Raw genomic sequence first — 26,597 nt, forward strand, 5'->3', positions numbered from 1 at the left:
CTTGAATATTTCGGGAAAACAATGCCAAAATGAATTCTGCACATATTTAAATAGTATTTCTCCAGGTGCTAAGATGACCTTTCTGCAGTCCAGATTTCTCAAATTATGTGCATAATGGAATGAAAAGCATGACTAAGAATACCCCATACTGTTGAACAACTGAAATCCTATATTGGGGAGAAATGGGACAACATTTCATTCTCAAAACTGTAGCAAATGGTCTCCTCAGTTCCTAAACATTTACAGAATTGTGTTAAATGAAGAAGTGAAGCAGTACAGTGGTAAACATGCTCCTGTCCCAACTGTTTTTGAAACATGTTGCTGAAATCAAATTCAAAATGAACGTATACTTTCCATGAAATAGTCCAAAGTTTCATTTTTAACATTTGATATGTTGTCTTTGTCCTTTTTGCTGCTAAATATGGGTTCATGAGACTTGTATATTGTGACATTCTGTTTTTATTTGCATTTTACACAACGTCCCAACTTTTTCTGTTTTGTTGTAGATAGATAGATAGATACTTTATTAATCCCCAAGGGGGAATTCAAGGTGTGTGTGTGTGTGTGCGTGTGTGTGTGGTGGGAGCGGCGAAATTCAAGTCTTTGTTGGCGTTGGTGCTTCTGCTGACCTGCTCGATAGACAGTAAGCATGGACGGAGAGGGTGTCCTGCAGACGCTCTGCCAATATTTGTTCTGCTCCCATTGTAGGGTGGTACTCAAACTATCACAGGATCTGTGACATGGCTTTGGCTAGAAAGCCAGGTCAGCCAAGTCCCAGTGGGTCAGAGGTGGGGCCTTATTTTGGCTAGTGACCACATCTCTCCACCTCCCTGTTGAGAATGTCCTATACTGGAACCAAGGTGACACTGCACAGCATGTCCATGCTACTGTGGTGTGCATTACACAGAACAGAACATGCATTATGTAACATACACACACACACACACACACACACCCTGCTGCACCCTGCTATATGAGCCACTGAGCCACTAAGAGGGCCGCTCTGATCCCCTGAGAGTTCCACACCATTTCCTCTGGCACAGCCAGGGGATCAAGAGAAAGAAACACAAAGGCACCATTATTTCCAAAAAAAAATTGGTAATTTTATTTACAGTTCAAGTCAACCACATGCAACATTTTTTTCAAATGAAAAGAACATGAAATTAGCAAAAAAGTAATGCATCTCATTTTTAATTTTCCTCCAAAATAGCAATTAAATATACAAAAATAGAGCTTACAAATACTGTACAGCAAATGTCTCCAAAATATTCTGCTGCAGAATTCTTAGTTTTACAAACATGTCTGTGAGGATCACAAACATAATCAGTGTTAACACAAGCAGGAAGTGTTGGGTGGGACACGGACTAAGGACGGCAGGGGATGGGGGGTCATGGGCAGGCTTGGTGGGGGGATTAGGGTAGGGGGGCAGGACTAGTCAAAAGTAGGGGTGAAGCTTGACACTGAATAAATATACAACACACTATGTAAACAGGAGCAGTACAGAGATAGAATTTGTGTGTGTGTGTGTGTGTGTGTGTGTGTGGTGGGAGCGGTGAATGGGGGAGGGCTGGCAGGGTGAAAAAATATTTAAGGCCCAAAACTGAAGATTTTGAAATCGGCAGTTGTTCACTTCTAACATTTCCAACTCTCTTCTCCGACTGAGTTCGGAGCCAGATTGCTGAGATCTCCGCCAGCGTGGAGCAGCGGTCTGGAACCTCAGTGTTGTGCAAGCCGCACCTCATTACATCACAGCCCCTTCACCTGAGTGCAAACGCTCTGTTATTCTTTCCTGTGTGGAACTGGGCAGATGTGACAGACATGACACTGTCACGGCTACTAGAGGGAGCCACAGGGGCCGTTCAGTGAGCTGTGGGGGCTCTTCTGCACTACTGATAGATAGCCAACTCAAGCATTTCATCCTGCCCATGAAGTCTTTTGGCAATTAGTACATTACAGCTGTCATTCATGCACCAATACACTGGGGCAACTGCACCAGTTGTGTTAAGATGAGGGTGATTTGGACAAAGACAGTTAAGAACTAAGGCAGTCACAACTATCAGTCTGAGATTTTAGCTGGATTAGATGACATAGGCCAGATGTGAGTGGCATTATCCATGAAGCATTAACCTTCAAACTTTCAAATTGCTAGCAAACCTAGTTTGGCCTTTATAAAGCTATGAAGAATCACTTTCTTGTATGAATGTGGCAGGCAATTCCAATATGCTCAACATGGGTATATATATTTTATGGACAGACAACATGAATTCAAAGACTTTGCCATCATATCTACACTAGTACACAACCAAGGATTGGCAAGCACTTACAAAAACACTTATGAGGTAATCACATGTAGTTATCTTGGTACACATTGATATCTAGGGAGCTGCTTATATCTATTTAAAGCTAATCAAATGGGCTTTGTGGAACGATCATCAATTGATCCATTTAAGGACTGCCATTGGAAATGGAGATAATTTTACCAATTCAAAATGTCTATCTGCCTATCATCAGTTTCAGAATAGTTTGGATCAAATTTTGGTGGCAAATTCCGTTTGTGTTTTGCTATGGCTGGACCAACCGGATACACTCCTACTCAACACCTGCTTTCACTCCTCTATGCAGTTTACAGTCAGACCAGTGGCACAGTCACATGCCATTCACATTATCCTCTCCTCATTATACTCTGTTGTACCTTACTCAACATACATTCAGTGACAAACCGACACTTTCAAAAAAAATAAGACTTTGAATTCAAATCACATGACTCAGTTGGGATTTCAGTTGTGCTGGGTTTCTCAAAATAAAATCCCAGAAGCCTGGTTTTGCTTCAAGGGGACTTCGGGGAGACACGTGTTGTGTTATAGCAAAAGTGAAAATGGAAGTGAAGTGAAAATATACCAAACAATCCCATCATGTGTCTTTAGGTTTACAATTTCCCCAGTCCACAATCCACCACAGTGTACGTTGCTTCACAAACATGGACAAAACACATGACACAAGCACATACATCAGTAACGCACAAAGCTCCAATTCACAACCTGCACCCAGAAACATAAAAGACATTATTTTGTAGTCACATACAAATCATGTCAATGAGTACAATGGAGCTTGTATGGATACAGTTTGGCTTTCCTAGGTATATTCTGCAATCCCTCAACCTTATGTGGTATATAAGGACTCACTGTAGAGATCTTTCTTTAAGCTCAGGCTATCTAAGGAGAAGGGCCATCTCACCTAAATGCAATGTTTGGCAGTGAGAATGCCTGTCTAGAGGAAGGCATCTACATCAGAGAAGACACAAAAAAACAAACCCACCTATTAAGACAGATTACACTTTCGAACCAGTCAACTAGTGAAGTGTAACATAGTGTCACTAAAAGGAGAAGCTTATGATCTTATCATAATCTCATGCTTGTTCATTCAGAGGCAAATGACAGGCCATTATGCACAAAGGTGATTACAATCTAGTCTACTCTCCCCTCTGACTCTCTGATGACAAAAAAGAGCACCTGAAACACTTCGTACCAAAAACGTGCGCTTTCGTCCACACCAGCTCTGTGCTGGCAGGGAATGAGGCCGCCGTAACGAGAGGCCAACACAAAGGACCCTGTTGGTAGAGGGGCGGGCATGGAGGTACACAAAAGCAGTAGCAGAGAGGGGAATGAGCCAGAATAAGGGCTCAGAAAGGCAGCTATTCTCTGGGGAGAATTAAAACGCTGCCTCACCTGCTGACCGCAGCCTCCACAGGCTCGGCACCGAGCCACACAGAGGGGCCGACGTCACGGACGTGCAGGCTGAGCCAGGGCCCATTGAGAACTGGGCCAGTGGCCCTTTGTACCGGGGCCCACACAAAGAGCCCCAGGAGGGCCGCACAAGCCCGCTGATATGCTGAGCTCGGCTGGAATGTCACAGGGCCTGACACCTACAATCAGTCTTCTGTCTAAAAGAAGTCCTCCTAGGGACTCACACAGCTTTAAACAGACCACAGCCCCATATAGGGCTCTGTCCACAGGGATCACCAAAAAGCCCAGGAGTAAGTGTGATATTAAATAGAGATGTAGTAAATAACCAGATCACATTGGCTGAGACAGAAATGGCAACAGTGCTCCAGGATGACCCTGATGCTGTGAGACAAGAGGCTGATAGTTGAGTATTTGAGTGACATGTCCATAGCACCAGCAGTTTTCTCCTGAAATCAAAAGCCAGATGAGGCAACTTTTGTTGTTTTAACATGATCTTTCTGTCAAACAATTTGACTAACCCTGTCGCTGTTGGGGAGGTTGGTGACCTGCTGCTGTTAGCACCACAGACATTAGGGTCCTGCTCTTCCTGTTTGGCCTCTTATAGGAAGAGATTAGAGATGCTTTGTAGAGATGCTTTGTACCGAAACTAACCATACTCAGAGCCACCAGCACCCATGAGTGCTGCTGCACTTCTCTGATGTGTTCGGAGGAGAGGGAGTTTCCACAGAGGGCCGAGCAGCCTAAAGGCAGCTTGGGTCAGTTTGTGCTCAATGGTAGCACGTAGCACATCCTTCACATGAGACACATGTACACTCACACATAAACACACACCAGGCTGCAGATGTCAGCACAGGCATGCTAGTGTAACGTTACATCTGGGGTCAGTCAGTGACATGCTGACCAGCTGTCTCTCCTAAATACTTCACATTCACATTTAGATGGTCTGCCTCAGGGTCAGCCTGGCCTAAAACTTTGCATACTCAAACACAAACACACACACACACATCAACTGTTCCACAGTTTCCTTCTGCATTCTGCATATATTCTGTGTGTGTGTATTTGTGCATGAGACCACCCATAAGTGTTCTGAATCCTACTTCCTGCTCTTTCCATCGGGAGGTTAGTATCCCTTTGAGATTATCAATAATATGTTTATATAAATGTATCTTTGCTTCTTTAAATCAATGTCCCAACTAACCAAAACCAAACTGATGTGGCTCTGTACACAATAACTAAAGAAAAATAAAAGAAAAAAGTAATACAATTAATCAATTGTAATAAAATATAAAATATGACCTTGCTACTACCTTCACAAGCAATTAAGGTTGAGTTCTCATAAAGTGCTTGTTAAAAAAATGTTCATTAAAAATGCAGCCGTTTTCCATTTTTAATATGTAGTTTTGTAGTCTGCGGTTTTGTTCTTTTGTTGTTTTAGTTCTCTTGTTTTCTAGTCTTCTTGTGCTGGTGTCCCCAGAAAAGTGCTTTGGTTGTGAAAACAGTCAGATTGACCACCACTTGGCCGCAGAGAAAAAAAAGGGAAGAAAACTGAAACGGAACGCAGGTGGAGAAGAGTCATGAATATTCATAAATAGTGAATTCCTCTTTTGTTTCTTCTTTGTCTTTTGTCGTTAGTGTGTTTGTATTTGTGTTTGTGTGTGTGTTGTGTGTGTGTGTGTGTGTGTGTGTGTGTGTGTGTGTGTGAACCCACATGGGCAGAGCAACGAGTCAGGTGGTGGGATTTCAGCAGCTCGGATGACGCTGCATAGAAACAGGAGTTCTCCTGCGTCTGTCCCGGGCTGTGTGCACGTGTACCTGTACAGGTGAGTGGGCGAGTGAGTGTGGCAGGGTCAGGTCTCGTGGGAGCAGGGGGAGGGAGGCGGAGCACGTGGCAGCGGGGAGGGGTGGTGGTGGTGGCGGCAGCAGCGGCGGCGGCGCTACACCAGGTTCTCCACCCCCGGTAGAGGCTGCTGCATGGGGCCCTGCGGCTCAGAGCTGCCCTGCTGCTGTGCCAGCTGTAAGACGGGCATGTTGCACAGCGGGCACACCTTCCTCACCTCCAGCCACTTAATGAGGCACCTGAGAGAGAGGGAGAGAGAGAGAGAGAATTGAATTTTTTTTGAATTTCAAAAACCCTTTATTACATTCTTGCCACAAAGTATTTACATGATCACTTTGTCACAATGTACAGTCACATTAAAGATAAAATAAATAAATAAATAAAATCAAGGAGCAAGTCAAGTTTTCTCCAAGAAATGTGCAAACTGCAATTCGCCATCAGCAACCATACACAAAACACTATCATAACACCAAATTTCTTCAAAAGATTCAAGATTCATCATGGCTTTGTAGAAATGAAAATCAATTAACATGCGAGACCTCACAAGTATTGAGAAGACCATTACTAGGTCATCACTAGAAGTTTGCTCAATTTTTGTTTCTACGACTAACGTGATTGCCATTTTGCTTGACCTAAGAGAAAGTTGATCAGCTGACATTTGAAACGATGTTTCCTTTTATATTTAAAACCCAAAATAAAAGTCTCCATTGAAAATGTTTCATTAAAAAGATTAAAGAGTGACTGTAGAACCACGAATAAAGGTGTTAGCCTTACACACTGCATGAAAGCATGAAACACAGTCTCTCTCACAAAACAAAATGGACACTCTTGACCCACAACAGGATTCAACACTGAAACAAAGGCATTGACTGCAATTGCTCCATGCAGAATCCTCCATTGTAAATCTCCACATTTTTGGCTAAGGGTGACTTGTATAGTGCTCTCCACTGGGGTCGGACATCATCCCCCATTTGTAAACAGTACACCAAGGTGTTTCCACCCTCTTGTCCAAAGACTTTTGTTAAAAGACTTCACACACAGTTTATATAAACACTTGCCAGTAGCTGGCTTCTGACCCCAAAAAGAGACAATTGATCAAAATGCAAGTAAGAACCAGTACAACCTGTCAAATTTGGCGACAATGAAAGATTGGGAAAAGGATCATTACAGTCTGAACTGCACAGCCCTCTGAAGTTGTCTGCCAACAACTGCAATTGTTCTCTTGTTAGGGAGGCCCGCCATTTCTCAAGTAGCTGAGCTACTATTGAATAGATCTCATCCCCAGTTGACTGGCAACTTGTTCAGTGTTAACAAGATCTGGTCCTGCTACCTTGAGTAAACCCTCCATAGTAATGACTCCAGACCTAAGAAGGCTATGTGTGATTGTGGGAAGAGACTTTTCAAGAGACATATCTAAAAACAGAACCATAGATTAGGGGCTCCTTTAAAAGCCAAAACAAAGACTCTGTGCTTCCTGTGCGCGTTGCACTGTTAAAAGGGACCAAACTTTAAATAAATTACGATAAAACACAGGGAGTTTGTTGATGTTCAATCTTTTGGATCCATCCAAAACAAAGTTCTGTCCAGCCCCAGTCCATCAAAAGTCTGTAAAATGGCACACGCCACATATTTCCAGCTGGAATCCAGAGGCCCCATGAGAAGACGCTGGACGAACTGCAACCGAAAGGCAGCTGTCCTACTTTGTAGGTGCACAAGTCCATGTCCACCTTCCTCTTTAGGTAGGTATAAGATGCTCTGTGGAACCCAGTGAAGTTTATCCCAGAAGAAATCCACTAGGATTGACTGGATTCTTGACAGCAACTGTGCTGGAGGGTCCACACAAGATAACTGATGCCAAAGGGTGGATGCCACCAAATTATTGATAATAAGGACACGCCCCTTGTAGGATATCTTATTTAAAAGGAATTTCCATTTATCAAGGCCCTTTACCTTTTCAACAGCCCCATCAAAGTTCTTTTGAATAAACATTTCATCCCCTAAAAAAACACCAAGATATTTAAAACCACTCCTGGCCCAATGTAAGCCAGCTGGAAGACTTGGCTCATTTAACCATGTCCCGACCAGCATAGCTAAACTTTTGGACCAGTTTACTCTTGCTGAGGAAACAACATTAAAATCATCAAAAATCTCTAACATAGTGTTTATGTCTCTTTGACCATTCACAAGTACTACAACATCGTCTGCATAAGCTGACAGTTTAAAAACACTTTCACACGCTGGAATTCTCACCCCCACCAGCTCTTTCCTCAACTTCACCAATAGGGGTTCAATTGCCAGGGTGTACAACATACCAGATAAGGCACAACCTTGTCTGACCCCCCTGTGGACTTTAAAAGGAGCACACAAGTCACCATTAACCTTTAAAATACTCTCAATGTCACAATACAGAACTCTAATCATATCAATAAACTCAGGGCAAAAACCAAAGGCTGCCAGAGCACTCCACAAATAATTGTGCTCTACACGCATCAAAAGCTTTTTTTCTTGGTCAATGGATACTAAGCCGAATTCCAGGTTAAACAGCTTACCTACATCAAATATATCCCTGATCAATGAAATGTTGTTTTGAATCAGCCTACCTGGCACACAGTAGGTCTGGTCAGGATGGACAACCTGCTCCACAACTTCACTCAATCTATTAGCCAACGCTTTAGAGAGCAATTTATATTCAGTACAAAGGATTGACACAGGTCTCCATGATTTTATGTCATTCAAATCCCCTTTTTTGGGGAGCAAAGTGAGTATTGCCCTCCGCAGCTCAGTGGCAACCGCCTCCTGGCAAGACTGTCGCTGAGAACAGTCAGCACATCCTCACCCACTTCTGACCAAAAGGACTTATAAAGTCCACGGTAGACCATCCAACCCCGTGCCTTTCCACACTCCATACTCTGGAGGGCTCTCTGCAGCTCCTCTAGGGTCAAAACCCTTCCAAGGACTGCATTAGCCTCTTCGGCCACCTGGGGTAGGTTCTCAAAGAAGGACTGGTCATCCACCTGAATATCCGAGCTCTCACTCTTATATAGGTCTTCAGTAAAACTGACTGCTCTCCTGACGTATTTCAGCCAGATTGGACAACAGAACTCCATCCTCAGAAAGCAGTGAGTGAATGAACCTCCTCTGTCCATTCTTTTTTTCCAAATTAAAAAAGAATTTAGAAGGAGCGTCCATCAATTCCACACTCTGAAAGCGGGACCTGACCAGAGCTCCCTGTGCCTTTATGCCTAGCAGGTCAGCCAATGATTTCTGCTTCGCTTTAACATTTGCTGTGTAAGTCTGGTTGCCAGTTTGTTCAGCTAAATGCTGGAGGTCAATTATTTCCTTTTCAAGTTTCACCATTGAACGAAGTTATGTCCCTTGTGACACTGAAAGTATAATCCTGACACAGTTGTCTTATTTGTGACTTACCAAAGTCCCACCACTGTTGCAACGAGCTAAAAGATGGCTTTGTGTTCTTAAAATCCTGCCAAAACAGTTTAAATACCTCTAAAATGGCCATCCGATGACAAGTTATTATTAAAATGCCAATGAGCACTTTTAGGCTTTACAGAACTCAAAGAAAGAGAACAAAAAACCAAACTGTGGTCTGAAAAACCAACTGGGATGATCGCACATTTCCTAAACAAGCTCAGCTGATGCTTAAAACCATAAAACCTGTCCAGTCTAGCCAATGACAAAAGGTTATTGTAGGAGTGAACCCATGTGTATTGCTTCTGAGTACTGTGAAAGTTCCTCCAGACATCAACAAGCTCATTTGCATTCATCAGTTCTATGAGTCTTCTGCGTGAGGGCATGTGTGGCTCTACATGATTCCTATCCATTGCATTTTCAGTACAATTAAAATCACCTCCCAGGAGTAAAAATCCTCAGATTCACAATTGCATAGAGCATCATTTAGCATATTCAAGAAAAGCATTCTATCAATTGGTGTAGTGGGTGCATAAACACACAAAAAACAAAGAAATTGTTTTCAAATTGGGCTCTGACTTTTAGGAGTCTACCCTTGACTAATTCCTCAGTCTGGTAGGAAATGGGAGTAAAGGTCCGAGAAAACAGAATGGCAACACCACCACTATTGGAAGTGTTGTGACTTAAAATAGACAGGCCATCAAACTCACTTGCCCAGTCAGCAGCAATTGAGGCATCTGAGTGAGTTTCTTGAGCAAGAAGCACATCAAATCTATTCTTCTTAATCGTTTCAAACAACAAGGCTCTCTTGCTTCTTTCCCTGGCCCCATTTAAATTTAAAGAAGCAATTCTGATTTCACCCATGATAAAAAGAAAAAAATAAAAGAGTTGTGTACACGCCATCATCATAATACATGTGAAAAATAGACCAACATCAGACATCGCTATTTAACAAAACGTTAATCTTGGTCAATATCTTTTTGAGACGGAAGCACTCTGGATTTGTGAAGCAGCCCTCACCCAAAAAAGATTTAGTTTTCGTGGTGAACTGCTCCACATCAGGGAAGTAGTCGTCAATCCGAACATTTCTCATATGTTTTGTTTTTGTCAAGAAGGATTTTATGTCTTCCACACTATAATCGCAACTAGCAAACCCACTATGACGTAAGCTACAGGTAACGCTACAGTCAGAGAAATCACTTTCGTATTCGTTATCTGTGCCGCTAAGATCTGTTAAATTATCGCTCTTTTTAGTCCTTTTAGATCTTTTTTCTTTGGGGGCATTTTAAAACATTTTCCTCCGTCTCCATGAGGGATTCATCTAGAGACGCAAGAACTTGGTCATAATTGACAGCAGAAGCACTGCTCTGCGAGTTCTGTGTGGACTGACTCTCAGATTCTGCGTTCACTGCGTCATCTGTGGGAGAACTTTGTTCTCGGCCTACTGGCTTATCAATCGGGGTTACCCCGTTAACCTCTTCCCGCAAAAGGGAAGCATGATCTGCCCCTACTGACTCGGCTGAGGCAGACGAAGGCCCACTGATACAGCGGGTGCTGCAACCGCAGCAGTAGACGCACCATTTCGGCAGACTGCTCATCTACCACAATTTCATTAGGCATAGGCCTACTGGTGTTTTCGTGATTTATTTGCACATCACTGAATTCCCCTTTGCCTTAGGACATGCACGAACAAAGGTGCCCTGATTGCCCACAACCAAAGCACTTCATGACACTTGTTGAAGCATAGATAACATAACTGAAGTTATCTACCTTCACGTTTAGAGTTAGGTCCAAATCATCTTTGTTATCTTTTAGAATCATAAATACGGATCGCCTGAACGACACTACGTGTTTCAGAAGTGGGGATTTGCTTCCAATTGGAATCTTTTTAATTGCGGAAACCAATTTACCATACCGTGATAAAATTTCAGCCAAAACCTCATCTTTAATAAATGGGGGAACATTTGACAAAGTCACTTTCTTTGATGGAGTGGAGAGAGGAAGGACGACAGTAAAAATGCCGTCAACCACTAAACCCCTTTCAACCAGCTCATTAGCCAACTCAACCGTGCCCAAAAACAGCACAATCGCATTGTTCATGCGGGCCGCTGACAGAATATTGTCATGCCCTACAACTTCTCCTGCTGCTAAACTACAAACCTCTACACTGGCATTCGATGCTATTTTAACAGCATGACGCCGCGTAAGTTTTTCAAAACTCTCCATACCTGGGGCGGCTGCAACCAAACACTGGAAGCAGACGTCCAGGTAAAACAAGTAACAACAAAACCCACGCCAGTGTTTACTTATACTAACCCAAACAGAACCAACCCTTAACACTATAAAGAAGAAAAAATAAATAAATAATAATAATAATAAGGAGATAGAAAAGATAGCAAAAAGATAGACAAACACTGTTCCTGGCACAGCGGCCAACAGTCACACTCACTCAAACGCTCGGCTCCGCCCACTCACTCCGACATGCGCACAGAGAGAGAGAGAGAGAGAGAGAGAGAGAGAGAGAGAGAGAGAGAGAGATGAGCTAGAGCTTCCTCCTGCCATTGATTTCACAGAATAAGCAGATATAAGTAAATGAAGCCTTGTGCATTTCTGTTGTTCTCCATAAACAGTGGCAGTGGGCATAGTGGGCTCTTTCACTGGCTCTCTCCTGGAGCAGAGTGAACAAAGGTCCCTCACACAGCTCAGGGTCAGGGTCAGTGTGGGGGACAGTGTGCATGTGGACAGGCTGCCACTCACTAACAATGGTGCTGAGGGAAGAATCTGTGTGGGAGAGTGGAGACACTGAACACAAAGGTTCTCATACTTGTAGAGATGCAGATTTACTCCAACCCACCGCCCGTAAGCAGAGGGTGAGACACAGACAGAGAGAGAGATAGAGAGGGGGAGAGAAAGAGAGAGAAAGATAGAGAGGGGGAGAGAAAGAGAGAGAGAGAGAGAGAAATGCGCTTCTATCGTTATGCACGTGAGTCAGGGAGCGCTGCGCGCTCTCAGCTGGTGAATAATTTACTGTGGGTCTGCAGCTATTTTAGGCCCCCATCTCCCACAGGGCAGCACTGCACAGCAGCACTGAGAGGGAAGAGCTGAGCTGGCCAGAGCAGAGAGGAGGACCGTGTGGAGACACCCACGGAAGGGGTCAAGGGGAGATTACCCAATGGGGAGATGATGGACAAAAAGAACTTGTGTACAAAATGTGTGTGTGTGTATGTGTGTGTGTGTGTGTGTGTGTGTGTGTGTGTGTGTGTGTGTGTGTGTGTGTGTGATTGTCCATCAGTCTGTCTAGAGTAGATAAGCATGTCTACAGCAGACTCAGCAGACTCACTGAGTGTGTTTTCATCTTCCTCTGTATATGTTGAGTTCACGTGAGCGTGTGCCGTGTGAGTTGTGTGTATGGGTCGAGTGAGTGACTGCTGTCTGAGTTGTATGTGTTTGGTCAGTCGGTCAGTGTGGTCTGCCCCTGTGACCTACAATAATACTTCTCAGAAGAATGTGAGTCTGTTTTCTTGTGAGCAAGTGTGTTCAAGTGTGCGAGGAAGGCTACGTCAGCTCTGTTTATATGGACAGCGAGTGGACCCTCCCCACTCATGTGACATGTGCTGCTGTTGTAAAGTGGGCCATGGCAGGGGCCTCTCTCTCGCTGATAAACAGGCCAAGACTAATGGCCAGTCGGGAGAGGCACAGGGCCCCCCGCCACTACACACACCATATATCAAGAGCCGCTCTGTGTTCAGCGCAAGCATGGAGACAGGCACACACACCTACACACCATCCGTACCACGTATAAACACTGACCTCCATTCACTACTACTAATACACACACAGACTAATATACACACACTCACACATGAAGAGTACGGCATAAATGAAGGTGTACAGTACGTACACACTCCTACCCATACATACTGACACTCATTTATTAATGTACACAGACACACAATCCCACCATCCCACACATGCACTTAGTCATTCTTCCACACTCTTGTGTGTGTGTGTGTGTGTGTGTGTGTGTGTGTGTGTGTGTGTGTGTGTGTGTCGTGTAAACTGATGGGTGGGATGTACTGGGCTGAGAAAGGCCAAACCAGGGAACCAGGTCATCTGGGCAACACACTATTTCAGTGTGTGTGTGTGTGTGTTTGTGTGTGTGTGTGAGAGAGAGAGAAAGAGAAGAGAGAAAGATGAGCTAGGAGCTTCCTCCTCCAGTGATTCTACAGAATAAGCAGATATAAGTAAATGAAGCCTTGTGCATTTCTGTTGTTCTCCATAAACCAGTGGCAGTGGGCATGATGGGCTCTTTCACTGAAACTCTCTCCTGGGCAGAGTGAACAAAGGTCCCTCACACAGCTCAGGGTCAGGGTCAGTGTGGGGACCCAGTGTGCATGTGGACAGGCTGCCACTCACTGTAATGGTGCTGAGGGGAAGAATCTGTGTGGGAGTGGGAGACACTGAACACAAAGGTTCTCATCTTGTAGAGATGCAGATTTCCTCCAACCCACATGCAGTAAAGCAGGGGTGGGAGACACAGACAGAGAGAGAGATGAGGGGGAGAAAGAAAAGATAAGAGAGGGGGGAAAGAGAGAGAGAAATGCCTTCCTATCGTTATGCACGTGGTCAGGGGAGGCGCTGCAGCCTCAGCTGGTGAATAATTACTGTGGGTCTGCAGCTATTTTAGCCCCCATCTCCCAGGGCAGCCTGCACAGCAGCACTGAGAGGAAAATGGAGCTGGCCAGAGCAGAGGAGGACCGTGTGGAACCACCCACGGGAAGGGGTCAGGGAGATTACCCAATGGGAGATGGGGACCAAAAAACTTGTGTACAAAATGTGTGTGTGTATGTGTGTGTGTGTGTGTGTGTGTGTGTGTGTGTGTGTGTGTGTGTGTGTGTGTGATTGTCCATCAGTCTGTCTAGAAGTAGATAAGCATGTCTACAGCAGACTCAACAGACTCACTGAGTGTGTTTTCATCTTCCTCTGTATATGTTTGAGTTCACGTGGCGTGTGCCCGTGTGGTTGTGTGTATGGGTCAGTGATGGTGACTGCTGTCTAGGTTGTATGTGTTTGGTCAGTCGGTCAGTGTGGTCTGCCCCTGTGACCTACAATAATACTTCTCAGAAGAATGTGAGTCTGTTTTCTTGTGAGCAAGTGTGTTCAAGTGTGCGAGGAAGGCTACGTCAGCTCTGTTTATATGGACAGCGAGTGGACCCTCCCCACTCATGTGACATGTGCTGCTGTTGTAAAGTGGGCCATGGCAGGGGCCTCTCTCTCGCTGATAAACAGGCCAAGACTAATGGCCAGTCGGGAGAGGCACAGGGCCCCCCGCCACTACACACACCATATATCAAGAGCCGCTCTGTGTTCAGCGCAAGCATGGAGACAGGCACACACACCTACACACCATCCGTACCACGTATAAACACTGACCTCCATTCACTACTACTAATACACACACAGACTAATATACACACACTCACACATGAAGAGTACGGCATAAATGAAGGTGTACAGTACGTACACACTCCTACCCATACATACTGACACTCATTTATTAATGTACACAGACACACAATCCCACCATCCCACACATGCACTTAGTCATTTCTTCCCACACTCTTGTGTGTGTGTGTGTGTGTGTGTGTGTGTGTGTGTGTGTGTGTGTGTGTGCGTGTAAACTGATGGGTGGGATGTACTGGGCTGAGAAAGGCCAGACCAGGGAACCAGGTCATCTGGGCAACACACTATTTCAGTGTGTGTGTGTGTGTGTGTGTGTGTGTGTGAGAGAGAGAGAGAAGAGAGAAAGAATACACTTACTTCCTATGAAAGGCATGTTTACAAGGGCAGATCCCCAGTTCATCTTTCTGTTTGAATTCCTCCAAGCACACCGCACAGATCTGCAGGGAACAAAAAGATATGAGAACATTCTTAGCCAGGAGAGTCATACTGAGTCTGTATCAGTCAGTCATCAACATCAACATCATCAACATTTATTATTTAACCTTACAGCAAGGCCAGGCTAAAGGGCAGACTGCCTACAGCTGAGTGTTTCTCGACTCGGCTTTGTGCTTTGCCGCAGACGGCGGAAGAGGGTTCCCCCCTGAAAGCATCAAACATGGAGGAGCACCAAAAGAGCACCAGATCTTCTCTGTCACATGAAAGGCACGAAGCGCACACTGATGTGAATGGAGCTTGGCTGTGAGGAGGAGATCTGAAAGAGTGCCAGGCTGCGTTTTTCTACGAGGGTGCCTCTCCTCTTTGATCTGTGAGGACTTGTCTCCCAGAGCCACCCTCCCCCTCAGAAGCGATCACTAAAGTTAACAGACTTGAATGGCAAAATGCAAATGCGCTGTGGCTGCCTGTGGGAAGTACCTTGCGATTAAAGCCAGAACATGGCCTAACGTGAAGGACATCGGTGTCGTTATAGATGCGAGTGCAGAGCAGAACATGCCTGAGCATGCAGCAGGATGATAGTCTATTACACCTTAATCCACACTGTCCCACCACAGCACTGAGTGACCACCACCAGATAGGCAGAAGAACCACATGGGGTTTCAGTTCAACAGTGATGTAACACCGAGAGCGGCCAGGGGACGCAATACTTCCTTCTTTTACTCCTCTTTGGAGAGGCGTTGGAAAGAGAATTACATAACACACTGTGAACTCATGTCCTGGTTGGATCTGTCTCGTATCCGACACACCCTTCTGGAAACCCTGGACAAGCATCCAAATGAGAGGCACGCCACACGCACACACGCAAACACGCAAACACACACACACACACACACACATACAAACATACAAACATGCACACACACACAAAGCCGTGGAGGCTGAGGGCTTGGTGAATAATAGTGCCAAGTTCGCTCATGGCATAAACAAGCCGTCAAGGAAAACAAACAGTATGAAGCAAGGCCTCTGAGCCAGTGTACTCATCATGGGAACTGCCTCGCCTCCAAACTCACCCTCTCAACTGCTACCCTCTCAAATGTTCAAACGCTAATAACGAAAATGTCAACATTGATAATCAAATAAGTAAGCGTTGTTTTTATTCCATTATTGATGATAACTCCTGGATTAAATCAATCTTGTGACCTTATGTAAAGCATGACCAAAGAGATTAACAATAATATATTAAGTGCTGTATAGTACTGATACAGTCTAAAAGGAGTCTAAAAGGAGTAAGATATCATTAAGCAGAGTTAATGAGAGTAGGTTATTTCCTTCATTTCTGACAGCCATGTTTCCAAACTGCACCATGTAACAACATTGCCCAGTTCAGTATCTGACTGTTATTCTACACAGCTATTCTAGACCCCTGTCCTTCGGGGACCCATGCAGAACACGTAGATTTACTACACCGCACTGCAACTACGTTACCATAAGTTAGTCAAGGTAAATACGGTGAGTGTTATTATACTACAAGGGCCTTAAGGCTAACGCCCACTGGCGGCGTCGGACGCACATCAAGTAATGCCAAAGTTTAGAACTCCATTACTTGGAAAGGAGCAAAGCCCACTGGCGGTGTCTGCTGCGCGTTGACACCATAGTCAAATCCATAGACGCAAAATTGTTCTATCTCTTGAGAGTCAAATCCATACAGTAGGCGCGAATGTCATCGCCAGTGGGAGTTATGGTCAGGCACTGTGTGAATGTAGATGTCTCTATCTGTCTCGCTGTGTGTGTGTGTGTGTGTGTGTGTGTGTGTGTGTGTGTGTGTGTGTGTGTGTGTGTGCTGGCCAGGCTGTGGCTGTACAGTAAGTGTATGTGTCTGCTGGAGACATGGAGGAGCAGCAGCTGGAGAGTGAGAGTCAGTGTGTGTGTGACAGAGATGGAGAGGTAAATCACTGAGCCACAATACACCTCTTTGTGGAGAGTCTGTGTGTGTGTGTGTGTGTGTGTGTATGGGGGGGGCACTGAAAGACCACCCAGTTACTCTGTAGAAGGTGTGAGTAGACAGTGGCAAAGACAGTATCGTAACACCCCCAATTATCACCACTTTTGTTCGGAAATTCTAAAACAACAATGTTTTTTAACACTTCAAAATAACATTTGCTAAATGAACCTTACATTTTTCAGTAGCCATAGGTGTGCAGATTTGAACAAAATCTGGCTTGGTTCTTAACGGGAGCATTTACTGCCTAAAATATCCGATTTTGTTTACCACGCTGGGAGTTATAGTGCTGGCCTGATGGGTCGCCTATTTACACCGTTTCAATGGCACATGAACGCTTAGATCGAGAATTCTCGTCATGAAATTAAAATTCCACTGGAGCTCTAAGCGGATGTGTACACGCAGCCTTACAACACTGTTTACAGCTCTTCGAGTCACGGTAAAATGTAATTTTTGGTACATAGCTAATTTAGATACACCTATGGTGTGGGTCCTTGCGTTTCTTTAGGAATCCGCCGTCTTGGTTTGTATAGAAATGGATATTAAGTGACACATACACGCAAGACGGCGGACATATGGGACCGACGGTAATAGGGGGAGTTCCGATAATGATATCTGGAGCAGGGATAGTGCAAAAGTTCATTGTTCTTCTGTCTGTGTTTTTGTTTGTGTGTGTGTGTGTGTGTGTGTGTGTGTGTGTGTCTGTATAACTAAATGTGTGTTGTGTGAGAGAGACCAGCGATGTACACTTGCATCTTTAGCTCTCAACAAAACCAGTAAAAAAGGGGGTCAGTGTATTGAGTGAATTGTTACTGAGGCTCCAGACGATCTGGAAAGGCAGTCACTGACCTGGTTTAGACACCACTGAGCCCCCAATCTCTATTCATCTGCACATTCACACTCCCAATTGTGCTGGTCCAATAGCTGTTCACTGAACTGTCAAAGTGATGGGTGCACTCACAGGGCCAACATCACTCTCGCAGACAAAAACAGGGCCTTCTGCTTGCAGAAGCCACACACACACACACACAAACACACATCTACACACCCGCCCACCCACACACAAACACACATCTACACGCACACACACACACACACGCGGCAGTTCAATGGATGCTTGTTCCACATTTCACCTCCTTTTCTCCATTCAACCCATCTGTCCCTTCCTCCCTCTACCCTTCCTCTCGGACTTCCCCGTGAGTGAGAGTGGGGCTTCCCACAGTTGACCTTCCCTTCTTGCCTGTCCCGCTCTCTGCTGTAGGTATCTACTGGGGACAGACTCAGGCCACAGAGGGTCACACACCAGGCAGGGCTCCATAGGCAGGAGCATCAGCAGCTGAATAATGCACACCCTGTAGACATTGGCCTCAAAAACACTGAGTTGCTTTTAAGGGAACCACTGGATGTGTGTGTGAGAGTGAGTGTGAGTGTGTGTGTGTGTGTGTGTGTGTGTGTGTGTGTGTGTGTGTGTGTGTGTGAGTGTGAGTGTATATATGTGTGTGTATGTGTGTGTGTGTGTGTGTGTGTGGTGTAGTGTGGTTAAAAGGGTCTGCCTGCCTTATCCTGGCGGCAGTGGCAGCAGTGGCATTTTGATAGCGCGTGAGTGAGAACGTAATGCCCATCTGCCTGACACATCAAGGTGCTGCAGACATGCTGTCCTGATCTATGCAGCTGAGGAGGGGTGTAACCGGACCTCTCCGTTACATAAGCTCAGGGGCACAAGGGACTGACCAAAAGGGGGATTGGCTCACAGCACTGCCATCCTCTGCAAAAACACTTTATGTCTACATCTCTACATTTCTCCAACTCTCTCTCTCTCTGTGGGTGTGTGTGTGTGTGTGTGTGTGTGTGTGTGTGTGTATGGGGTAAGTGGCTGGCCATTCTCCCAGCAAGACCATAAAGTTCTTCCGCTCTGCAAGCATAAAATGGCCTGGCCACTAGTAACACTGGGATAGATTTCTCAATGTTTACCTCCAGAAGTTAATACAAAGAGCCTGTATCGGAGAATTCAACATTTTGGATAAGGTTATATTTAATATCCAAAATGACGTGCCTTCTGCTAAATCACCGACTATATCTTGGACATGATTGAGGGACAATGATCCACTTAGTTAAACCTTTTGTTTTGTTTTCTTTGGACACCTGCCCGACCCTAAGCACCAAGAGACTCGTTGCTCATGTTGTTTCCCTCCCATAATTATATAAAACACACACCACAACATTTTACCAGACCCAAACTGGTATAAACTGGATGTAGTTTACTAAGAAGGTCCTGCGCGTCATTTAATCTGCATTTCTAAATCCTTAGTCCTTCTACAATAACTGCAGTAAAAAAAACTGAGATATAACGTAAACTCTACAAACCCCCTGCAAAGTTTGTGTCCCTTACTGAGTCTTAACTCTAAGTATACTCTAAGTATAAGTATACATACTTTTTTGATCCCGTGAGGGAAAATTGGTTACTGCATTTATCCCGATCCGTGAATTAGTGAAACACACACTAATCCCGACGCAGTGAGCTACCTGCTACAGCGGCGCTCGGGGAGCAGTGAGGGGTTAGGTGCCTTACTCAAGGGCACTTCAGCCGTTCCTACTGGTTGGGGTTTGAACCGGCAACCCTCCGGTTACAAGTCCGAAGCGCTAACCAGTAGGCCACAGCTGCCCACTTAGAGGATGTCCCATACAGCACTATTCTCTTCAGGCTTCCGGCAGCCCACACTGCCATCATACAGTACCAGCATTTAAATCATAGCCCAATGCGTCACTCTTACTAGTGTGACTCACAGGGGCATGGCTGGAGCACTGCTGTGACAAAGTGATCAAACTGCAGGTTAGGCCTCATTCAAGGCACTCGGCAGCACAGCGCATAGTTATTATGAGTCCCAATCAAGAGCCTTTGCGTCATACCAGACGCACATGCACCCACTAAGCAAGTAGGGAATAGGGTGAGGACTAGCAGGAAGCCATTACACTTTGCTAATGCAATTCAGTTCCCAATTCAGGGAATGCAGAGATTACAATAGAGAACCAAATGTTCAGTCTGATGAAACAAAGCACTCATAGCCTCATCAGGGATGAGTAATGGACAGATGCACAAACACACACAATGGGCAATTTCAGGTGTTGCTGTCCACTGCTCTACCTGTCTTTGTGGATGTAGGGCTTAGAGGGCTGGCTCTCACTGCTTTAGCATCACAGTGGCAGGAGTTCTCTGCTAAGGTCACCAGATCTCAGTGACATCACAGTCACCCCCCTCTTTGGAGGTCATTGGAGAGCTCTGCTTCATATCACTCTGTGTTCTGAATGCACATGATAAGTTGAGTTATCGTGACATATTTACCAAAACATCACACAGCAACTGTCCAGATAACTGCTTGCGTGGTAGAGGGGTATCCAGTCTTTAGCAGTGTGGATATCACATCTCTACTAGCATTTAAGTTTTGAAACTTCAAAACAACACTTGGCAACATTGTTTCTGCTCCCTGACAAGACACATAAGCGTATGACATGTATGTACTGTATGTCCCTGAGTCTGGATGTTTTGTTTTGTTTTGTTACACTGGGTATCATTGCTGCGGTGTCCCTGTTGTGTTCCTGTTAAGCCACACGGTATTCCTGTGGTTTCCAACGGCCTGGTGGGTGTTATTGTTTTTCTGTGCCTGGCCACATCCCCATGCCACATACCGGAGCGCTCGCAGCGGTGTAATAACACAGAGACGGGGGCTGCTGGCCGCCGATGCCATGCTACCGACAACTCAGCCACCGCACAAGCGCTGCACTATGGGAAATTCCAGCTGGTCTCCGCTAACACACTTGGTACTTTTCATTAGTGCCCATGTGCTATGGCTAACAAACCATGGGGGGTGTGTGTGTGTGTGTGTGAGAGAGAGAGAGAGAGAGAGAGAGAGAGAGAGAGAGAGAGAGAGAGAGAGAGAGAGCTAACAGAAAGAAAACATGAGGGAAGAGATGAAAGAGAGACAGTGTGTGAGGAGGACAGATGCTCCAAAGAGATACAAACGTATGGGCTGATATCTATGCTAATGTGTGTGTGAGTCCAGGGCATCTCTGTTGGTAGGCTTCAGCTGAGATGGGGCCATGGGGGCAGCTGGAATGATATTGGCTACAGAATAACTGTTAATCTGACCTCACAAAAATACACTGTAACTGAAACGACAAATGGCTCAATAAATTCCTTACTCATTTCCCTGCACGGTCAATCCAAGTCAAGCCTAATGTTCACACACTAAGTTTAGCTGCCTGTGATTCCAGAAGGCCCCTGTACTTAACTGCACCCAGACCTACTCGTATCCACTCCCTATCCCCAGAGCCAGCCCCGTAGGAGGATCTGTTAGCAGACCTCCTCCTCCTCCCTCCTGTCCAGAAGGAGATTCGCTGTGCATGACATGGATACTTTAATCATGAGATTAGAGAGGAGTAGGTTTCACACTGCGGGAGTGAACACACACACACACACACTCACACTCACACATACACTCACACATACACGCACGCACACACACACACACACACTCACACACACGCACGCACGCACGCACACACACACTCACACACACACACAAACACACACACTCAAGCTGCAGCAGAGCACAGTCTGATCAACCAGCCCAGTTGCTCAATCTCACAAGACGAACCCTCTGCTGTTGCAACCCTGTGGACTAGGTGTGTGTTTAGTGTATCAAATAGGTCTGGAGAGGATTGCATTGCCTAGGTTATGGATGTTTACTGAAAAATGTGGCAACAAAACAAAGGTGTGACCCCCTTAGTGCTCCACTAAGTTTCGACCTCAAACACGAGGTGTTTTTACCAGATGTAAAGAACAGCTATTGTCTTAAGCTGATGATACACAAGGCAACTTTTTGAGAAGCGTTTCAGGCCAATGTTCTTAAGTATTGTGGTTCTGGCATGTTCCCATTGATATTGGGTAACCTTTTCTTTCTGGAGAACTTTTATCAGTAGGCAAATTTAGAGGTTAGCGGTTAGCTCGTCAACATCACACTTACCTCATGCAAATTTAGTTCTTTGACCTTTTCCTTCTGTATAACCTGCAAGAAAATAAAGGAAATCAAAATTACAACCCAATACACTACCAAACTACAAAAACTTCCTACATAAACCATGCTTGATAACATATATATTCACATATTTATGCAAACAACAACATAACCATTGTTCAGTGAAAGGTGTGCAGTAATCAGTTGCCCAGTTGCCAAGATCGGGTTTGGAGGATTATGGACGCAACGCACATATTTTCACACCCACAATCTCACACACACACAGCTCGCTTTGGGGCTGGGCTTTCACACAATATCTGTACATGAGCTCGTCTTATGTAACCTCCTTGAGGATCCTGCTCTTTTTAATTAGCAGTTAGGGAGGTGTGTGTGTGTGCTGGCGTGTATGTGCGTATGTGTGTATGTGTGTATGTGTGTGGGTGTGTGTGTGTGTGTGTGTGTGTGTGTGTGTTGGCGTGTATGTGCGTATGTGTGTATGTGTGTGTGTGTGTGTGTGTGTGTGTGTGTGTGTGTGTGTGTGTGTGTGTGTGTGTGTGTGTGTGTGTGCTCGTATGCGTGACTGAGCTCGGCCACTCATTTCACGTGCACCAACTCCTGCAGGAGGTGCTTTGTTAAAGATCTGAAATGGACATGAGCTGGACACATTACATAAGCACAACAGGGTTAACAGGGCCAGGAGTATCACAATACACAAGAGACGGCCAACCCCAGGACCTCAACACACACAGCACTACAGTATGCCGGCCAGCAGGACACGGGACTGCGCCACGCAGTGAGGGAGAGAGAGGTCAGCCAAGCAGAGGAACAGAATCGCTTACCTGTTTGTATGCATAGAGCTCCTTGTGTGCCTGATGCCGTAACCTAAAGGAAAATGAAAAAAGAGGGACATCTCTCTTATTAACAAACGCGCTTCAAAACTAGTTTACACAGTACAGTTCATCATTTCTCTAGCTATCACACTAAAACTGCTGGTGCAGGGACAAGAGCCAGCTACATGTCAGACTGAGAGGACATTCTCTTCAGAGGGAAAATATATCACCATGGTGCCATTGGCAGTCTCAGCTATCCATTCACCAGGGGAGAGCTGAGGTGGATTCAGAGGACACAGAAACCCTAATACCAAATCCTACAAGGGGCTATAGGTACAAAGTGGTAGTATGAGAAACTACCATCCAAAGCTAGCTGGTTAACATGTTAACTTTAGTGAATATCTGGGAAAATATCTGAGATCTATCTATCTATCTATCTATCTATCTAAGTAATAATCTCAAATCTATGAAATTTCAAACAATTTGTCCTCTACTTGCCAATAAAGATCAATAGTGTTTAAAGGAAAAGTTGCTTGACCACAAATAAACAGCAGATTTAGGGCAAAATTGACAGCCCTATCTGGTATATCTTGGTCAAGGCCACAGTGTTGTTTGTGGACACAATAGAACCAAAGGAGCCTTTCCAAATGGATGTGTTCCATGTAAACATGTCATCTCATTGACATGACCTTATTTGGATCTGGTGTGTTAAAATCCTGTAGTACGAATGAGGCAATTTCATACCTACATCTGCCCAGGCCAGGACAAATGACCTTAAACTCAGTGGCTTCGGCTGCCTGTAAATCATAGGTCCAGTTAGCATGTAGCGGTTAGCCCTGTAACTCCTCAGCTGACAAATGAAGGTTCTACCCTTCGCTCTGATGAGGTCAACTCGACTGACACAGCGTCATCTGGAATAGCAATTACCAAGTCCAATGGGCATTCAACACCTAAAACCTAACTCTTGTCTCCTGTCTCCTGATAGAAGCCATCTGAGGGTAACTCATCCCTGCCAGCTCTACTGGCCTCAGACTGGATAGAGCCGGACTGAGTGGACTCCTGACACTAGACTTCCTTTCTTAGGTTACAACACGCTCAGGTTAAACTGAAGCTGTGTGGCTATGTACAAGCATGCAAAACTGCCATTCAAACACAATTTAGATTAGACCAGGCAACAAACATTAGTGCTCTGCCCAGCACAGCCACGCAGACTGACCTGTCAGCAGGCTTGATGGACATTACTACACGAAGCAAGGACACCTGGGTGGCGGCTGTTCTTCACCTCACAGCTACAGAGTGCAGGTGCTCCTCTAGTATGTACGCACTATGCAGTCTAGATCATACATCATGCCCTTGATGTCCTTGGTGTCCTGGTCCTAACATACAAGGGGGGTGTTTCGCTGCCTCAGCAGTGGGGCGGTAAAGCAGCGGGGCGTCCCTCACACGAGCACACAGCTCTGTTACTGCTGACGCTGCATGGGGAGCCTGCGTCCTGATACCTCGTTAGATTTCATCCCTGTGGGGTCACATGCTGATCTGGTTTGTGTGTCTACCGGTGGGGCAGAACTGAAACATAGGGACAGCCCCGTACTGGAATCTCATAACAGAGATATCTTAGCCAATCAGAGACTGAGTTACATAGGGAGAGCCCCGTACTGGAATCTCATAACAGAGATATCTTAGCCAATCAGAGACTGAGTTACATAGGGAGAGCCCCGTACTGAGATCTCATAACAGAGATATCTTAGCCAGTCAGAGACTGAGTTACAGGCAGCCTAGCACTGGGGGCTAAACAGGGCAACTAAGAGTCTCCACAGTCTTTAGGATAAACACGGGTACGTGATGTTAAAAATGCATGTGTGTGTGTGTGTGTGTGTGTGTGTGTGTGTGTGTGTGTGTGTGTGTGTGTGTGTGTGTGTGTGTGTGATTGAGAAAAGGTAGGGGAAAGAATCTGTGAATGAAAAACAACACTGAGCAGAACCTGAAGTCTTGCAGGCACCAGTGAGCTGACATCAGCACAAATAAATCTAAATAAATTACACGTGCAATCATCTGCAGAGGATGGACAATTAGTAACTTCAATTAGTATGTTAATCTTTGCCTGGCCAGTTTTTATGTTAGCAGTGCAAATTCAGTATCAGACATGTTTTCACAAATGATATTTAGACTTCTAGAAAACACTAGACTATTCAATATTTATCCTCAAAGGTTCCCATATTAACACACACAAAGAATGCATTTTTGTAAAGCCGGCACAGGAGAAACAACATAAGAAACACCATTCAAGTACAATTTAACACTGGTTTGGCCTTGAAAAGACTTGAGAAAATAAACAAATAGGAGAGAACATTTGAAAGAAGAGCAAGACACTAAGGAAATAGACAGAGAGACCGGGGAAGAGAGGAACAAAGAGGAGAAAAGAGGACAAGTTTTGTGTAAGATTTACCTCCATTACAAGTAACCTTAACCTCTCGGAGCAGAGTGAGAGGGATCTGTAAAACAAGCAGCACAGTCTAGGAGAAAGACATTTCTGAAAGACACCAGCAGGTAAAGGTGCAGCGGCTCCCATGGGATAATAGGGTGGAGGTTTGGGGTGGGGTGGGATTGACTGGGGTGACTAGAGTTGACTAAGTGGGATGGCGTTTAAAGAGTGGTGAGTCTGATACTTTAATCATGAGCAGGATACCAACAAACCCTTCCTATAGAACAGTGTTACGTTGCATATTCATGATGGTTCATATTGAGCTTTTAGCATTAGAGGACCGTTCTCCCTGTATGACAGACGAGACCCTGAGTGACCAACCTGCCCTCTCTGAAACATGCCTGGCCTGTGTTGTAAACAGTGCCCAGTATGTAAACTGTGTCGTGTGAGACACTTGGACCTGGGAGTATTTCACGAGTGTGTGTGGCAGCTGGTGTGTGGCTGCTATGTTCAGCCTCGTGTGGAATCTGTGTGTTTACTCAGATCTGGGATGTCGTTCACAGGTGGACACGAGCGCACTCCAGCCTCCCGCCGCACGTCCTACATGCGCATGTGTGCCCAGCGATGTAAATACCGTAAAACTTCAAATAATAGTCCCAAAGAGACGCCTGTCTCTTTTAAACGCCTGGCGTGGCTACAGGTTTGGGTTAAAGGCCGGTGTCCAGTAGAGGCCTGGTCTGTTTTTTAGTTTCGGGTTGTATTTAATCTTCTAAAACCCGTCAGATCGTCTGTTTAAAGCCCAATTCAGAAAGATTCGCAATGACACGAAAACGGTACAGAAAGGAGGTTACAGCGGTGTGAATTAGATGTTGCACGTCGTTGCAAGCCGTCTCAAAGCATTCACCATGTCTGGTCACAGTTGCAAGGTTTTAGAATGTTGCATCAAGTTGCTGGTTAATAGAATGTTGCAGCTCATCTCGTCGCGAATCTTGGGTGTGATTTGGGGTTAAGTATGGTGCAGACTGCACGTTATGATTAGATGGCATTAAAAGACTGCGGTGGGGAAAAGCTAGAGTTCCAAATTGTATAACTTTTTTTCAATATGAACTATGCCTATTTGTCCGACTTCATCATCGTTCAATTCATCCCTTGTTTTTAAAATTTGCGGATAGGCCGATGGTAAGCTTGTTTTTATGCTGGCAACAAAACCAGAAGGGTTCGCGAACGTTATTCTTTATTCTAAATGCCATGGCGATAAAAAGAAAGAAGTCAGAAAAGGAATTTACCTTAGACTAGGCTATATCAGAGCCCGTCTACGGACATTCTCTGGCTATATACTGAAATAGGTTAATGATGTAAAGTCAAGTGCGCTTCTATGGGACTGGTGTGTGCGCGCACAGTTTTTATTGATGAGTTGGAATGGCAAGTGC

General features: G+C 45.1%; 1 protein-coding gene across 2 annotated transcripts in view; it reads right to left on the reverse strand.

The window, feature by feature from the left end:
* Positions 1-1,081: 1,081 nt before the first annotated feature.
* rnf24 (ring finger protein 24) overlaps positions 1,082-26,597 on the reverse strand; it is a 44,693-nt gene continuing 19,177 nt past the window's right edge. For both annotated transcript variants that reach the window (XM_048238066.1, XM_048238073.1), the window contains 4 exons: positions 22,755-22,797; positions 21,925-21,966; positions 14,827-14,906; positions 1,082-5,819 (listed from right to left, as the gene is read on the reverse strand). In XM_048238066.1, coding sequence (XP_048094023.1) covers positions 5,678-5,819; positions 14,827-14,906; positions 21,925-21,966; positions 22,755-22,797 — 307 coding nt within the window. In that variant the 3' untranslated portion in view covers positions 1,082-5,677. The remainder of the gene's footprint in view (positions 5,820-14,826; positions 14,907-21,924; positions 21,967-22,754; positions 22,798-26,597) is intronic.

The sequence above is a fragment of the Alosa alosa genome, chromosome 1 (assembly GCF_017589495.1).
Source record: "Alosa alosa isolate M-15738 ecotype Scorff River chromosome 1, AALO_Geno_1.1, whole genome shotgun sequence".
Classification (NCBI taxonomy): Eukaryota; Metazoa; Chordata; class Actinopteri; order Clupeiformes; family Clupeidae; genus Alosa; species Alosa alosa.